This window comes from Trichoderma breve, chromosome 1, assembly GCF_028502605.1.
Source record: "Trichoderma breve strain T069 chromosome 1, whole genome shotgun sequence".
Classification (NCBI taxonomy): Eukaryota; Fungi; Ascomycota; class Sordariomycetes; order Hypocreales; family Hypocreaceae; genus Trichoderma; species Trichoderma breve.
This window is the reverse complement of record NC_079232.1, coordinates 1388720-1405443: the sequence shown is the minus strand read 5'-3', so window position 1 is coordinate 1405443 and position 16724 is coordinate 1388720. Positions and strand designations below refer to the sequence as shown.

General features: G+C 51.4%; 6 protein-coding genes across 6 annotated transcripts; 3 read left to right on the top strand and 3 right to left on the bottom strand.

Moving 5' to 3' along the window:
* Window positions 1-454: 454 nt before the first annotated feature.
* T069G_00459 (heterokaryon incompatibility protein (HET) domain-containing protein) lies at window positions 455-2832 on the top strand (the record flags this gene model as incomplete). The annotated part of the gene is made up of 2 exons (XM_056167669.1): window positions 455-1004; window positions 1085-2832. 2 exons carry the CDS (start codon window positions 455-457, stop codon window positions 2830-2832), a joined length of 2298 nt encoding a protein of 765 aa, XP_056032985.1.
* A 3387-nt stretch (window positions 2833-6219) lies between these two features.
* T069G_00458 (PAP2 superfamily domain-containing protein) lies at window positions 6220-7664 on the top strand (the record flags this gene model as incomplete). Its single annotated transcript, XM_056167668.1, has 4 exons — window positions 6220-6618; window positions 6708-6960; window positions 7024-7230; window positions 7300-7664. 4 exons carry the CDS (start codon window positions 6220-6222, stop codon window positions 7662-7664), a joined length of 1224 nt encoding a protein of 407 aa, XP_056032984.1.
* Window positions 7665-9074: 1410 nt separating this feature from the next.
* T069G_00457 (rab-GTPase-TBC domain-containing protein) lies at window positions 9075-11647 on the top strand (the record flags this gene model as incomplete). The annotated part of the gene is made up of 4 exons (XM_056167667.1): window positions 9075-9230; window positions 9285-10632; window positions 10691-11272; window positions 11331-11647. 4 exons carry the CDS (start codon window positions 9075-9077, stop codon window positions 11645-11647), a joined length of 2403 nt encoding a protein of 800 aa, XP_056032983.1.
* A 280-nt stretch (window positions 11648-11927) lies between these two features.
* Window positions 11928-12776, bottom strand: T069G_00456 (enoyl-CoA hydratase/isomerase domain-containing protein; the record flags this gene model as incomplete). Its single annotated transcript, XM_056167666.1, has 1 exon — window positions 11928-12776. The coding sequence occupies one exon, from the start codon at window positions 12774-12776 to the stop codon at window positions 11928-11930; it is 849 nt and encodes a 282-aa protein (XP_056032982.1).
* A 702-nt stretch (window positions 12777-13478) lies between these two features.
* Window positions 13479-14267, bottom strand: T069G_00455 (sec1-binding region of mso1 domain-containing protein; the record flags this gene model as incomplete). Its single annotated transcript, XM_056167665.1, has 3 exons — window positions 13479-13546; window positions 13607-13648; window positions 13700-14267. The coding sequence occupies 3 exons, from the start codon at window positions 14265-14267 to the stop codon at window positions 13479-13481; spliced, it is 678 nt and encodes a 225-aa protein (XP_056032981.1).
* A 1002-nt stretch (window positions 14268-15269) lies between these two features.
* T069G_00454 (ribosomal l28e protein family domain-containing protein) lies at window positions 15270-16304 on the bottom strand (the record flags this gene model as incomplete). Its single annotated transcript, XM_056167664.1, has 2 exons — window positions 15270-16140; window positions 16243-16304. 2 exons carry the CDS (start codon window positions 16302-16304, stop codon window positions 15270-15272), a joined length of 933 nt encoding a protein of 310 aa, XP_056032980.1.
* Window positions 16305-16724: the final 420 nt, after the last annotated feature.

Sequence of the window (16724 nt, the reverse complement as noted above, 5' to 3'; positions counted from 1 at the left end):
ACGTATGCCAATCATTTACACCTGATGCGATGAGTCATTTCATTTCATGTTCTGTCACATATATCCTCCACGAATCCTCTTGAAATATTCTATAATTAGACAGTCGTTTACTGATTATGGAGTACGAAGCTCAACTATGCATATTTTTAGCTTAGCACTTAAAATCCGCTTCCCGTGTTGTGGTATAATTGACGATCGGCGACCATTCGACGCAAGTCAGATTTCGTCAAAAACTCCGCCCCCTGCGGCTCAAGATGCGGTGTTTCATGCAGCCAGCAAGGCAGCAATGGTCTTAGTTAACGCAGTTACGTATGTCTTTCTATTGTATAAGTGTACAGTTGGGGATTATACTGCATAGAATATCTCGTTTACCAGTGTCTCTTGTATTGTAAAAGCTCTTTTCACCAACCATCAACACAAAGCGCTCCCGCTGGGAAACAAAAGGAGAGCCATCATGGCAGACTCAATCCCGACATCTACTCTCTGCGATGTCTGCACCGGCATCTTCGCTGGAAAATGGGGGCCTCAGCTGCGAGGCTGGAAGAGGGCCATCAAAAGGCCAAACGCTCCACCCGATCCGTTCAACCCGGAGCCAGCATTCGGAACGGCGTACGACCACGGCATGGAGCCGTACGTGCACCGCAACGGCGCCCCGCCGACGCTCTCGTATCCGCACCACTCAGTCGAAGATCTGCGCAAGTCGGGAGCGTCGTGTGCGCTCTGTCAGACAGTGGTGTTGTCCCTTGATGCTCTTCATCCACGGAATAACATTAGCATGGACTATATGGAGGGGCGGAAGCCGTATGGAGTGGCCGCCTGGGCAAAGGAGGAGATTGCAAAGGCCAAGGGTTATGTCTTTATATACACTGAGAAGAACAAGACAAGCAAGCTCATCTTCCGGTATCATGTTTATGCGGATTGGGCGGCGAATAGGAACATGGATGTGAACCCGATAGTAGGAGAGCGCGAGGGCAACGTGAAGGATATTTCCCTGGACATTCATGGTAAGCTCAAATCAACTGGCGATGAAGATAAGATGAGAGAGGAGAATGGCTTTCATCTCTCTAGTAGTGGCGGCCTTGAGCTGACAAGACTTCAGACCTGTCCAAGGAGGACAACAAGCACTACATTGATTGGATGGACCAAGGAAGCACCATAGAACGAGTTCACCGGTTTCTCAATGAGACGAGCGACTTTGCCAAGGATCTGCCAAAGAGTCTTGTGCGGGAGCTCCCGACTCGCCTTCTCTATCTGACTGCCGGGACGCCTGAGCCGACAGTGCGACTAATCGATGGATCCAATGTTTCGCTCGACGTCAACACTCCCTATATCGCCCTTTCTCACAGCTGGGGCAATACTATGCCCATTCAGCTGATCGTGTCGAGGTTGGCCGAGTTTACCAGTGGGATTGCGTTTAGTGATCTCCCCGCAACGTTTCGTGATGCCGCGGCTTTGACTCTTGAGCTTGGTGTCTCATATCTCTGGATCGACTCCCTTTGCATCATTCAGGATTCTGCTTCCGACTGGCTCCACGAGGCACAGCGTATGGCTTCCGTATACGCCTTCTCTCACCTCACCATTGCTGCGTCAGCCTCCAAAAACCCTACCACTGGTCTGTCACCAAGCCCTCGCCCCCGAACCGTCATAGTCCGCCCGACGTGGACCGGATTCATCCAGGAATGGGGGCTGCAGCCCGGGCAAACGCTCCGAGTTACCAACCCGTGGTACGATGAGTTCGACAACACTATTGTCTCTTCCCCCCTAAACCGTCGTGGGTGGACATATCAAGAATATGCGCTGTCCCCACGCGTGTTGCATTGCACAGATGGTGAATGGTGGTGGAACACTATCAGCGATGCAATCTACCGCGAGACATCTACCAAACCAACGAGGTTCTTCACCGGCCCTGGCAGCATCACCTGGCCGGATAAGCTCTCCTTTTTTAACATAGACAAGCGTCGTATAATGCATACTCCGGATATTTGGTTCTGGGATTATCTAGCTTCTCAGTATAATCAACGAGCCCTGACGAAAAGAAAAGACAAGCTGGTGGCATTTGGAGCAGTAGCTCAGCTCTTCGGTCAGATCAACGGCCTGCCCGTGGACAAGCCTGGTGAGTATGTCGCCGGCGCATGGCGAAGTTATCTGCCTTTCGGCCTGCATTGGAGCACAGGGGAGAACGCAGAGCGTCATATGAGCCAGCCAGGCTCCGAAGACGAAGAGTACGTGATTCCGTCGTGGTCATGGGGTTCTATAGACGGACTGGTGCGTTTCCACGATGGCAAGTCGCTGAAGGAGACGCGAGATGAGCAAACCAAAGGCATGCCGCGACTGGTGGACGTAAACGTAGTAACAGAAGGAGGGCCATTCGGCCCAGTCAAAAGCGGTTACATCATACTCCACGGCCCAATCTTTCGAATCCGCGTAGCCAAGAAACCAAGAGACCACAAGGAGAACGGATTCTATCGAGAGTTTAGGGTCCTGCGGAGCGACGGTACGGAAGCGTGGAAGCATGACGGGCAAGCTTTCTCTCTCGACACGTGGAAAGGCAGGCTGGACGAATGGGTGGATGACCGGGAGATGTATCTCATGATAGGGTATTTTGAAAAGGACGACGGATATGGCTCTGGATTTGCCATTTTGTTGGATCTTGTCGGGAATGCAACAAACGAGAAAGGGGTGTTCCGTCGGATTGGATCGACTCGATTTTACTTCGATGGTCTCACAAAGCTTATAAGTGATGTGAGGCAAGATGGCAACGAAGCTCTGAGAGACGGGGAATTCGTTGACTTTGACCCCAAGACTGGGTTTTATACGTATAAAATCGTCTAAGAATAGGTAGCCTAAGGATTGAAATCGTTCATCGGGCGTAAGAGTTCAAGTAAGCAGACATGGAGTGCAGCCCTTGCGAGGAGCCAGAGCTGAATAGGAGTAATCTCCTGGCTCCCGATGCATCTGATTAGATCTACCAAGCACAGCCACGATGGCGGCGCCAGTGCTCTGGAAACGATTCTTGAGACTAGGATAGTAGTGACATTGTCGTGCACGGGAAGTCGTCGGTGGAGAAGGCTCTAGTATAGCGTGCCTGTCAACATTAATTTGGCAAGGACAAAACCCCCGACATGGGCTATTTGTTCCGCTCGCAGATTATATCTGAAATGGAAAAGAAACGGGGTCTAATAGCTGTCTAACAGCAACTTGGTATTAGCGTGGGATTTGCCCAGCTTTGTCAACAGTCTCAAAGATCCGCGCTGCTGCTACCAAGCCCCGAAGGATTCGAATCGGACGCTATCTCGGCAATCGAGATGCTGAGTAGAGCAGATCGGCGCAGGGAATAAGCACGATATCAGACTTGCAGCGCAAATCGCAAGCAGGAAATCGACGACAACCAGCTAATCGGCTTGTTTCATTGTTGCAGCGTTGAACAAACCAATTGAATCCGTTTGTTTCGACCGCTAATGCTGTAACTGTCTGTTAGTTGCAGCAAAGCCAAGAAAAGTGTAGCAAAGTTGATGACCAATCCACCTTAGACTAGCTTCCAAGGCTCTTTGATCAAGAGAGGCCTTTACTTGGTAAACGTCAACCGTGACCATTGCAACATCGCTAAGAAAAACAAAGCAACCGAACAGCTTCTCATCTGGAAAGACGGATTCGCCGCTGAGAACCGCAACGCCACTCCCATTTGTCCACGCTTTATGTGATCCCCACGATATCAACGCACTCCCCCCTTTTGGCTTGGGCTCATCTTGGCAAACCAGTCAAAGAATCAGGTACCAAGTTTAGACACTGCTTTGTCATCTCTTACGACGTGCTCGCATTTGCGGTCACGAGTATCGTCATGCCGTAGGCATGCTTCGGGACCCTTCAGTGATCAGACATTCGGATGAATAGTAATCGTTCTGATCGTCGGTACCATCTCCAAGTAACTTCAACGTCATCAGGGAAGAAACGGCACCCAGCCTTCCGCCGCTAACATGCTTCGCCGGACTTTGAGACAAACATTACAAGCAACAAGAGCACGTGCTCATTCGATTCGACGGGCCACAGATTGCAAAACTCGTGTGGGAGCTAAGCGGACTTCGGACGTCAACAGGAGCCGACAAACGGGTAACTGAGGTCAACGACTAAGGCTATCAATTTCCGGACAATCCGGGAGAGCTGAGAATTTTGAGTTGGAGAAGCTTAGTGAGACCCATTGCTGCCCACAGTATTAGAATTTTATGTGTAAGGGGTTCCTCATATCAGAACTCCAGGTACCTGCAGTCCTTGGTTCGACTTCAACATCTCTTCCGCCGCCTGAGATACCCAATGATTGATATTCCGTGCTCGTGGTTCCCCTCGATGGCCACGCGGTGCCCAGGACGCCTTGCGCATTTGCACGAGGCAAAAACCCCGGTTTCCAATTAATTGACTTCGCCAGACCATACTCACCGAATAAGACGGCACGACTTTTGGTCTTGGCAAAAGCTTTTGTGGCGCTAGAAAGTCAGAATCCACCTCTTAACTCGGCTGCCACAGACGCGCGGAGGTAGGGAGAAGACAAAACAAATCGGTAGTTAAGCTTCGGCACAGTGCGTATGCGAGCAAAGGCTCTTTTCTTTGCGCTTTGCTAGTATAAATCCTGTAAGCCACTTGCAGCACCGTTCGTGGAGGCTGTTGACGATCCTTTTGCCTCTTTTGAGTGAGATCCGGATTGAAAAGCCGATTATAGCCCAGTCGTGGAGGGAAGCTTTATGATGTGAGCACCGGTCTTCTTCGTTCTCGTTTCCCTGACACAAGTCACGCGACACCATCAACACCATCCACACAGCAGCCGCCGGTCTTCCCAGTAGACGATCCATATTGATACTGTGCCACCCACCCATGCCGAATGTGACGGACCAGTCAAGACCGAGATGTGGAGCAGAGGCACGCGACAGCTGCTGAAAGATGGGACCAGACCGGGTTCGAGCTGGAACCTCCGAGGGATGAGATAACAACCCATTGGCCCATTGTGGCCTAGCAATATCTGGCTGCAGACTTCAACTCGCCAGACCGGCATCAAGTTGCCGTTGCTTTCGACGTGATCCGCAGGAGAACCTTGAATGGTAATTAATACGAGTACCAAGAGGACGGGTACTGTTACCGTGCAGGCGAAGGATGTTTTTGTGTGTTAGTCCGCCGCTGAAAAAGACCGTCCCTTGTCCTCCATCACTCTATACTATGGGTCCTGGATATCAGGCAGGTGTCGAAGCATGGAGAAGAGGGTCTCGGCGCCTTTCTATGAGCGCCATTCCGAAAGATTAGGACCTTTTTTTTCCTATCCGGGTTTCGGATGGGCGCTAAGGCCCCGAGTCTTTTGCGATTGAACAAGTATTGCCCTTCTTGTTTGCAGCATCCTATAAGTCCTGGGCGTAAACGGGTACATCGGGAAGGAGAATTTTGTCTTTCCAGGGGTTAGATGCTGACAGCATGGCAAGATAATTCTGAAGATGCTCTCGGGAACTTTGCCGAGTTAAAGTTGAGAATGCAAAGGTCGCAACCAAGGTACGAGGTAGCAAGGGGGTGTGGCCAAAACCCAATACCCATCACACCTAGATGATACCATTAGCCCAACATCCATGACGCTGCATCACCTCGGCGGCTTCATTGGTAGCCTGAATAGGGCCCTCCCTTTCACAGAAGGCCCTCCCTCCGTGCTTATCCCAGTGTGGCTTCGGGGCCGAGCTTTGCACTCGTATGTCTCCGTATGGGAATTGGTCCAGGTACTTGCGATGAATGTGTGGCCATTGTACGCCACGGTCCGCTCGTGATTACGAGACACTCGAACAAAGGGCATGGGAGAAGTTGCCGACTCTGGCACCCAAAAGAGTCCGTTCCCCCGTGGCGCCGTTCCGTGATGTCCTGCTGCTCGTGTACCTGTACGTGCCTGCGTTGCTCCATAATCCACTGGTCGCGCATTCCATCATAGCTCGAGTGCCTGGTTCATATTTATCGCCTCCGGTCCTCTGCTTAGCAAGCCTGCTGGACCTCTTTGTTGTCTTCTTACCTCGTCCTTCTTAAACTCCTTTCCCCTTATGTCCTTTGATTGATTGATTCTCGTTATCATCATCTGGCGTTTTTCTTTCACCTTCGAAGTTGCCTTTGAAGAGCTGGTAACTCTTTCAATGACCATTTCCTGTCAGTTAAATGTATTTGCCACAAGCCGACAATAATTTTAATATCTGTGCTCTTTTCACCATGGCTGTCGGTGCGTTCCTGGAGCCATTCGTGGTCGTGTCGCTTCTCTTTGGCGGTGCCTGGTTCAACAGGAACAAAGATTATGACTTTTGGAAGGGGACACAAGGCTGGGCTGGCGGCAGTACCAGTCACAAACGACGAGATGACTTTGGAAAGAGGCGAACATCGACAGATAGCGGCAGCCCTACTTGGAGCTCTGGGTCGTCGTCGCCCACCCTCTCATCTGAGGACGAGTCGCCTTGGTCTCTCACATCCCGGCGGCGAAACATTCGATTTTTCGGATTCAAGAAGACTGTTACAACCCCGAACACTCTCGTCTTCAAGGATCGACTTCTGAGTCGAGTACTCCAAAAGTTTCCCTTCCTTGTTGAAGCGTGGTATTGGGCTCTCATCTATTGGGTAAGTCGAACCGCTGATATCTGTCGCTGCATCGCACTTTCCCGTGATCCGTGATCCGTAAGACTAATCTCTCTTCGCTTTTCTGATAGGTATACCAACTGGGCCGAGCGTTTACTGCGGTCACCATTGTCGAGGGAACTGTCCATGTCGCGCGAAAGCATGCCCTTAAGCTGGTTCATCTAGAACAACGCCTCGGTATCTTCTGGGAAGTGGCCTTTCAACAATGGTTTTTGGAGCGCCCTGTCCTGCTGCATTGGATAAACAGAGTCTACTCCTTTATTCATATTCCTGGCACAATCTTCTTCCTGGTAGCATTGTTCTACCTCACTACCTCTCAAAAGCGTCGGGGAACGAGCGGCAGAGCCCGACACGATATCATATCTGCTGGACCTGCTTTATATGAAGCTAGGCGTCGAACAATGGCCATGTGCAACCTCATTGCATTTGTCGTCTTCACTTTGTGGCCTTGCATGCCACCTCGGCTGTTGAGCGATCCTAACTATAACGGACCTGACGCTGCGGAGGCGAAGAGCTTCGGATTTGTCGACAGCGTTCACAGCAACGCGGGCGAGAGCAGCGTTTGGACAACGAACCGATTCTGCAATCAATATGGTAAGCGTCTGAAAATATCCCCGTTCGTCTCATGTCAGTGACAATGAACTAACCTCGTTACTCTGATAGCTGCCATGCCCTCTTTGCACTTTGGCTACTCTCTCCTTGTTGGCTTGACAGTTGCCACTCTCCCCGTCAATGGAGTTCGACCCAACTCCTGGAAGCGCGTGGCCATCGGTGTTCTGGGCCTATCTTACCCAGCACTCATCTTCACGGCCATTGTTGCAACCGCCAACCACTTTATCTTGGACGCTGTTGCCGGAGCGATGGTTTGCGGCATTGCTTGGAACGCAAACGGCCTTTTGTTGAACCTGTGTGTTCTCGAGGACTATTTCCTGTGGGTTGTGCGGATTCACAAGCCTGTCAACTACACCGATCCTGAGACTGCGGTCGAGCCGGAATATCACTCGATGCTCCTATCAGAAGACGTATAGAGGGCCTAATGATCCATGATATTTTTTCGAAGAGGTTTTGGGTAGGGGTTCAATGTTGGCTATCGATGAGGCTGAGGGTTGGGCAAGATACACGTGATTTTCTCGGCTGTGTAACGCTTGATGATTGATTTTTTTGATAAAGCGGGTAAACGAATATCGGCGTATGGTGTACCTATGAGGAAGGAAGGGAGGGAGGACACGTTATGAAAAGGCATCAATGCATCAACGGCCGCCGGTTTGGTCGTCGTTGAGGTTATGGAGGCATGAGATACATATGTTTGTATTCATTTCAGGGGGGGTAAAGTATTCATAATGTTAAATATTAACTCCATGACAAAGGAAATACTAAGCGCGGTGTTTTAAGGACTCCGCCACACGATGGTGTACGGATGTCCGCAAATGGGCAGTAGTTGATGCTCATGTTGCCCTGGTGAGTGAGCCGTGGCTCCGTTCTTCGGGTAGACGTCCCGTAATAGAGAAATAGTCCCCAGACATGAAGAAAATAGGCTCGCCATTCAAGATGAGTTTAGTGTGCCGGGAATGGGCGGGAATGTGCGGGTATGGGCGGATTGTCTGCTTCTGTATGGAGTATGCTGATCATGTCTCGATTCGCTCTATTCGCCCTATTCGCTCTATTTCTCTATTTCTCTATTTCTTGCCTACCCTTGAGCTTGAGTAATGATGCGCCACAGAGATTTTGTAATGATAGTATGAGTACCAGAAAAGAAGAAGTAGAGAAAGAAGAAGAAAGAAGAAGAAGAAGAAGAAGAAGAAGAAGAAGAAGAAGAAGAAGAAGAAGAAGAAGAAGAAGAAGAAGAAGAAGAAGAAGACAAAGGAAAATGACTACCACCTGTTCAATCTTACCGGACAAGAAGATGATGATGTGGTTCCGCGTATGACAAGTACGTAGGCATTGTCTAAATAAGGCCAAGAACAGTCCGATTTTGCAGTTAGTCTGGTAACACAATGGTCGCCCTGCCTGGCCACTGTCGTGTAAACGCCACACCGAGTACCGCTACCGACGCCCCCGAGCAAAAGCCGCTGCGACCTCCGGTAGCTGTACCCAGGCATCAGCCCCTCTGCGGGTGACCTTATGGTGGCGGGGCACATGCGCTGCGCGTCTCTCGGGATCGTCATTCAGCTGCTCACATGCAACTCAATTCCGCAAACGACTTTTAGTTCTTGGAGATGCATCCTTTAACACTGCTGCAGGCCTCCGTTTGTTAGGCATCTCTCTAGAGCATCCCATCGTATATTCTGTCTTTTTTCTTTCTTTCTTTTCTCTTTTTCACCCTCCTCACGGCCTTGTACAGACGGCGAGCGAATAGGCCGCTTGAGGTTCTGCTGTCGCAAAGCTAGCGGTTACGTCAACGACGATCACGATATATTGACCAAGAGAGTGCTCGCATCATGGCATCTGGCCAGGCTTCTCAGGGTGGCTCTGCCCGACCAAGCTCGCCGACCGGGAGTCTCTACGCTATGAGCGACGATGAAGAGGGTGGCTACGAGACTATCACACACACGGAATCCGGTAGAGGCGTGAAGCTGCTGTTTTCGAAGAGCAAGGTGCGTTGATGCGCTCGGCCGCGATGCTTGTTACAACAACTGACATTTGGCTAGGTCTACGTCCACCCGACACCATCCGCAAAAGACAATATCTGTGGCTATATAGCTCTGCTACAGCAGAAGGGGCCAAGACGTGATCGTCCCTCTACGTCATCTTCGACAAATAGTATCGCATCGTCGGATCTTCTTCTTGCTTGGGTTCCCGAAGCATCTCTTGGTGACTCGGCGAGCATCTATGTCAAAGTGGACCTCTCCGATGCCGACTCTCCTCCAAAGCAGTCATATCTTGTCCCTCCACCTCCCACCGTGACCTCCCACAGCAGCTCCGTTGGCGGCTACGCATTTGCCATCCCTGTCAGCGCCATATACTCTCTGATGGTCCGACCGCCGAGTCTGGGCTGGTGGTATGGCTCCATCATCATAAACTCTAGAGGAGGTGACAGCTTTCCTGCTCTGTTCTTTCATGATGACGAGTGCCAAAGCACCATTCTTCAGAAGAAGAAACTGGCCCGGGACAACTTCGATCCGTTTGGCGAGAGCGGCCAGATGTTTTGGGGTGCAGATGAAGTCCTGCGATGGCTGAGGAGATATATTAAGATTGAGAGGTCCGGAGCAGAGCCCAACATTTATCTCATTGAGCCGAGTAAAGAAGATCTGGAAAGCTTTGGTGCTAAAATGGCAACGACAAAAGCACAAGGAAAGGCCAAGGCCGGGGGCTCAAGCAACAAAGATGCCCAGATGGACCCCTTTATCAAATTTGTCAAGGAGACAGGCTGGAGCCTCATGGAGCAGTTTAGCAAGGTGACCACTTTGACCAGGAGAGCAGCGCACGATTTGTCAGAAAATCCTAATCTGCCCCCTCAAATGCGACGGTTGCTCAAAAATCCTGAGGTTCAAACACTCCAAGATGAGTTTGACAGCGCAAGGATATACCTTGCCAGGTGGGCGATGGGCATGGCGGAGCAGAGTGAGCGTGATCATCGACAGAGAATCTGGACTGTTCGAGATGTTATGGAGCTTGAAGACACCGATGTCGGAGAATTCGAGCTTCTTGATGGATCAAATTCCATGTCGTTTGAAGACAGAAAACAGCCTCTCTCGATAGAGGAGTGGGATGCGTTTTTCGACCCCGAGACCGGACGACTGTCCATCTCTGTTGATGAAGTCAAGGAGCGCATCTTTCACGGCGGACTAGACGCCGATGACGGAGTTAGGAAAGAAGCCTGGCTCTTTTTGTTGGGCGTGTACGAGTGGTACAGCACGCTTGATGAAAGAAAGGCGACCATTGCCTCCCTTAGAGATCAGTACTACAAGCTCAAACAATCTTGGTGGAATCGACTCGAGGGGGAGGGAGGAGAGGGTGAGGACGGTGAATGGTGGCGCGAACAACGCGGGCGTATCGGTAAGCAACACTTTTGCTCAGCAGTATTTGTACTGTCGTGCTAACAACTACATTACAGAGAAGGACGTCCATCGGACTGATCGAAACGTCGCCATCTTCCATGGAGAAGATACTCCTCATCCGGATCCAAATTCACCCTTTGCTGAAGTTGGCACCAATGTTCACCTAGAGCAGATGAAGGAGATGCTTCTGACATACAACGAGTACAACAAGGAGCTCGGCTATGTCCAAGGTATGTCGGATCTCTTGGCACCAATCTATGCCGTGGTCCAAGATGATGCGGTGGCCTTTTGGGCGTTTCAGATGTTCATGGATCGCATGGAACGTAACTTCTTGCGAGACCAGTCAGGTATGAGGGGCCAGCTACTGGCCCTAGACCAACTTGTTCACTTCATGGACCCTAAGCTCTGGGATCACCTGCAAAAGACGGATAGCACCAACTTCTTCTTCTTCTTCCGCATGATACTGGTGTGGTACAAGCGAGAGTTTGAGTGGCTGGACGTGCTCAAGCTTTGGGAGTGCCTGTGGACGGATTATTACACCTCAAGCTTCCACCTCTTCATTGCCTTGGCTATCCTAGAAAAGCACAGGGATGTTATCATGACACATCTGCAAGCGTTTGATGAGGTTCTTAAATATGGTGAGCTGCTAAAATCTTTGCCCTCGTCGTATGACAAATTTGCTGACATCTGACAAAGTGAACGAGCTGTCCGGTACTATTGACCTTGAGTCGACCCTGATTCGCGCCGAGGTTCTTTTCCGCCGGTTCCAGCGACTGGTTGAGGCAGTTGACAAGAAACACAACTTCCCGCCTCCTAGAACAGAAAGCCCAAGTCAATCAAACAACAACACAGCTAAACAGCCTCCCTCAAAGTCCAAGGCTAATGCAGCGCCGTCAAAGCGAGAGAGGGTGATAACTCCCGAGCTACGAAAGCTACTTAGCAAAAAAATCGATTTCTTGGAGAAAAAGCCCAAGGCGGCTGTGAAGGCTGATGGATCGGCCGACTCAAAATGAGAAGGCGACGTGATTTCTACGAAGGTAGCCATGGTTTTTTTGCCCATTCGTTTATTTTTTGATGTCTTATTATTGGATATGCATTTTTCTATCTGTTGTCTTGTTTCTCATCCTTGAGGTCACGGAGAATCCTCAGAAGTAGGGCGTTATTGTTTTGTTTTGCCGGTACTTGGCATACACGCAGCGATGAATTGAAATATTTTATTCACATAAAGCCAGAGACCTTCCACTTCCCTTGACACAAGTGATTTATAACTCGTTCTCTTTAGGCACATTCTATCTACTCTCTATACTTGGCCAAGTCTTGCTCAGTGACAGTTCCGATGACCGCACCCAAATTACGCTCAACCTCTTCATCGCTCTGCAAGCCCTTGTCGAAAAGGGCCTTCATACGCGCAGCAGAGGGCCACTTGGTGGACTCCCCAAAAAGGGCCATTCCAGCAGCAAAATCGACTTGGCTCGGCATCCCCCAGCGAGAATCCACGACACGCTTCGTCTCGATCAGGAGCTGGGCGTCGAAGCTTGCGATTCGACGAGCAAACTTGTCGACAAAGTCCTCGAACTCGGCGTCTGGAATGGCGCGGTTGATCCATCCGTACAACTCAGCCGTGATAGCATCATAGTCGTCTGAGCTGAGGAGAATCTCTAGTGCTCTTGCGCGACCGACTCTTCGAGGAAGCAACTCGAAGGCTCCGCCACCGGGGATGATGCCCGCCCCAACTTCTGGCTGGCAAAAGATTGCCTTCTCGCGGCTGGCAAAGCGCAAGTCGCAAGCAGAAGAGAAGTCGGCCCCGAACCCGCGCGCATAACCCCTAATCGCCGCGATACTGAGCACGGGAAGGCTGGCGATGCGGACGGCGAGGCTGGCCCATGTGGCGACGAAGCCTGTGCCTGGACCTTGAGGCTCTTCAGCGACGCGCAGGATGTCGGCGTGGGCGATGAAGAAATCTGGGCTGGAGGAGTCAAAGACGATGACGCGGACGGACTTGTCGGCTTCGAGGTCGTCTATGAGCTTCTTGAGGGCGACGTGGCCTTCTGGACCGAAGAGGTTGAGGGTGCCGTTGTTGAAGGTTGCGCGCCAGTAGGCGGGGGTGATTTTGTTGACGATGATGGCTTCGGTGGAGGACATGGCTGAGATTTCTCCTCTGGATTTCTTTTTCTAGTTTGCTAGTTTGGATTTAGTTTTACACTGATGAGTTTATGAGGATGGTTGACGACTGAAGTTATCTTGTTCCTCTTATAAGAGCTTCACAGAGGTATTGTTTCCATCATATCGACGCTGATTATTCTAACAAGAACCTCTTTTTTCCTATTGTCTCCGCTCAATGTTGAGTTCCTTTGCTCAAGACGACTAAACATCTAAAACTGAATCAAACTCCATCAAAATATCAAAAGGTGGGAGTTTCTCTTCTCTACCAATACTATGTCAACGCCGAGGCTGGAATCTGGCTCGATTAGGAAAGTGCATGGATGGGCACGATAAACCACGAACAAAGTTACCCACCAACAAAACCCGTCAACAAAGGGTTCACGCTTAATAAATCACATCAGTTCGCAGGGTAAAAGCTCTTCTGAATTACAAATTCGGGTCAGAAATCTATCCGCGGCGTTACGTACAAAACCCGACACATACACATTGAGAGGGAAGACTCGGAAATATCTCAAGGAAATAGGCATTAATAGGCATTATACATTGCGAGCTTTGGCTGAAATCGACAAAAAGCACGCAACTCATGACTAGCTACATGAAAGAAAAGAATATACACCACACACTCCTAGACCGAGACGTTATACATAATATTAAAAAGAAATAAAGCACACCCTTCTTCCTTCATCTATATCCCCGTGGACCGCTGGGCAGCCCTTTTCTTCGTACTCCATTCGCAGCAGCTCCTCCTCCTCCCGAATAAGGGCCGCCATCACTCGACCAAGGAGCGTTTGCTCCAACAAAGGGCTGACCTCCACCACCGCCTCCTCCTCTGGAGTTATCGTAAGATCCTCCTGGCGCAAACCTGTCCTCATAACTGCCCTGAGATTGGTGGCCCGCTGAACCTCCGCCTGGAGGTGGTTGGAACGGCCCATTACCGTTGCTAGAGGATGGGCTCGTGGTACGGGTTCCCCAAAGTCGCTGTTTCAAACGATCCTGCGCCGATCCAGCGGGAGCCGGGCCAGGCCCAGAATAGCTCCCTGCACGAGGTGCCTGTCCCCCCCTCCCGAGCAGCTCGTCCCTCGAAGACGGTCCGGGCTGTGTCGTCGCCGGTCGTCCAGCCCGCAAGCTCTGCGGAATTTGCGGCTGCGGTGGCTGCGCAGGGCCGTTGTCCCATAAACTGCTGAGCCCCCCAGCGCCAGGCTGTTGAGGCCCTCCAAGCCCACCGTAGCGCGAGCCGACCTGCGACTGGGCATATACGGCCTGGGTCATCTGCGGCGGCGGTGCCTTTGGGTCAGGGGGCAGCCAGTTCGGGAACGGGCGGCCCTTTTCGGTGTAGTAGTTGCGCAGGACGCGGCAGACGTGGGTGTCGTCTTCGGTGTCGCCATCGGCCTCGCTGGAAAGGAGGGTAGACCGGAGGTTGGAGATTTGGGACGAGGTTTTGGTGACGAGGTTGGAGTACCAGGAACTCATGGCGACGGTGGCATGTAGCTCGCGTGATGCTGTGGGAACAAAAGGCGTGGTGTCGTATCGGCAAAGGCTCGCTCAAAGCGTAGTGGCGTGAGTGAGAGCTGTTCAAAAACAAGTTCGCAGAGAGGAAATCCGAGCGATGTCACCCAACTGTGTTCCTTTTATCGACAAGTCGTCGTGCGGTGATTGACGTGGCTGGGCGTTGAGGCTCAAGCTCTGGCCATCTGGCGGTGATGCTACACCTGCAGATCTCCTGTTGCGCAGTCCCTCTGTTGCGGCGGTGAGAAGGGAGAGAGAGTGCTGCTGCTTCGTGATTTCGGTATGTCCGGTGTCTGCGAGAAGAAACAGAAATGACAGCAGCCAAGAGCAAGAGCAGAGCGCCGTTCGCCCGGAGCAAAAGATGCCAAAATGTCCTGGAAAGAAGCCAAAGAACGGCAAAGTACGAGGAGGGAAAGGAGCAAAGGAGGTTGGCGGCTAGACGTGGGGTTGAAGATCAATGGAATCAATGCCTGTAACTCGCTTGGTTTCCAGCGCTGCTGCTAGTGGGCGGTGCACCAGCTGCGAAGCTTTTTAGTGCCTTCTGTAGCCGTTTTAGGTGGTGGGGGCTCTGCTAAAACGGGCTGCGGATGCGTGCATTGGCTCGTGGTGGGCGTCACAACGCATTCGGCGTTTTGCTCCCGTCCGTTCTGAAACTCTTCCGTGAAACAGCATTACCAGTCGATATATTGACCTCATACCGATGCAACCTATATACACTCTGCATATAAATCTAACAAATCCTCATCCATACAGAAATGAACCAAAGACCCCCTTTTATTAACAGTATCCCGACGCCGTATGCCATGAAGCCCACGCTGGGACTAATAAGCTGATACAAACTCGAAAACCCATCCATTTTAGACACCCCGTGCAATGTCGTGCTCCTGATCAGGCCGGCACACAATTCGCTCTCTTTTTGCCATGTTGCTGAATTATGAATAAATCTCTTCCGTGTTGACATCCACTTTACCAAGCCAAGTCGTTGGTCAACGCCAGCTTCTCCTTCTCCTGCTGCTTGGGTCGCTTGCTCTTCATCTTGGTGACCTTGCCACGCTTGCGCTTGCTGCCGGCCTTTTCCGCCTCGGACTCGTCGCTGTCTTCTTCCTCTTCCTCCTCGCTCTCGAGCCAGTCCTCAAGGTCTTCGAGCTCGTCTTCGCTCTCGTCGAGGTCGGAGACGTATTCAATGGCGGCCTCGGCGTCTTCATCTTCGCTTGCAGCCTCTCCATCAAGTTCCTCCTCATCATCAGACTCGATACCCTTGTCCATGTCCTTGTCTCGTTCACCCTCGCCACCCTTCTCCATGGCATTCAGCACCTTCTTCCAGATGTCCTCGCTGACGTTGAGGGGCTGGTCGCCGTAAGCGCCTTGCCTCAGACGCTCAAGCAATTCTCTCTCGATAGTCCTCTCCAGCTTAGCGGCTGCCTCAGCCTTGCGTTCTCTCGTCGCCTCGCGGTGTCTGACTTTGGGGGCCAGCTTGGGAACCAGCTTCTCGCCCAGACGTTCGTCCTCGGCGGCAATCCTACGCATGCGGATCTGCACCTGCGTCAGGCGGGTGAGTCGCTGCTTGCACTTGTGGATCAAGAACTTGGGCCAGTAGATGAGCCTCTCGTCGATTTGCTCCAGGGCCTTGGTGTAGTTATTTGACAACTTGATGCGCTCCCACATCTTGGAAGGCAGATGCGCTCGCTCGACAGTCTTCATGTAGAGGTATAGCGTATCCTTGGTAGGGTGTTGCCGAATGGTGGCATACCGCGAGTTGGCGAGAGGACATGACTGGCGATTGCACAGTCCAGTGACGTTGTATTCATTGCGGCAGAAATTTTGCTGCTTCTCCGTTCTGGGTCTCTGGGTTAGTGTCCATCTACACAATGCTCAATTGCACCCAAAGTGACAGAAATCCCAAGGATGTGATGGTGGTTGTTCGCTGGCTAGAACTTACTTTAATTTGAAGGCGCAAAACTGCTGGTTGATGATTTGCCACACAATCTCGTCAGACGCCATCTTGTCTGAATTCCTCACAGGAGGATCCTTTGCCCAAGTTGATGAGAAGGAACAAGAGGGAAAAAAAAGAAGAGAAATCTAGCTTTTGATATGAAAGACTTGCCAATGCAGAAAAAAAAAGTTCCTGGCGGGGCGGATCTTTCTCCAGATTCCCATAATTTTTTTCCAAGCGTCGCAGTAAACGCTCCTGACCGCCTTCCTAGTTGACACCCCTGCACCCCGGCTCCGGAACAACACTCGCCCCGGCGATCCGTGGCTGGTGCTACCGCTGACCTGCGTCACTCGCTGCATCAGCCGCCTTTCTCCATCCATTATCGCCTCAACACCAACCAGAACGACTTCCGACGCTTTGACGACAGCCCGCGCCTCAGCTCTCCTTGATTGCCCGCCTCTCATCTTCTTCAGCGCTCCTTCGCAGAT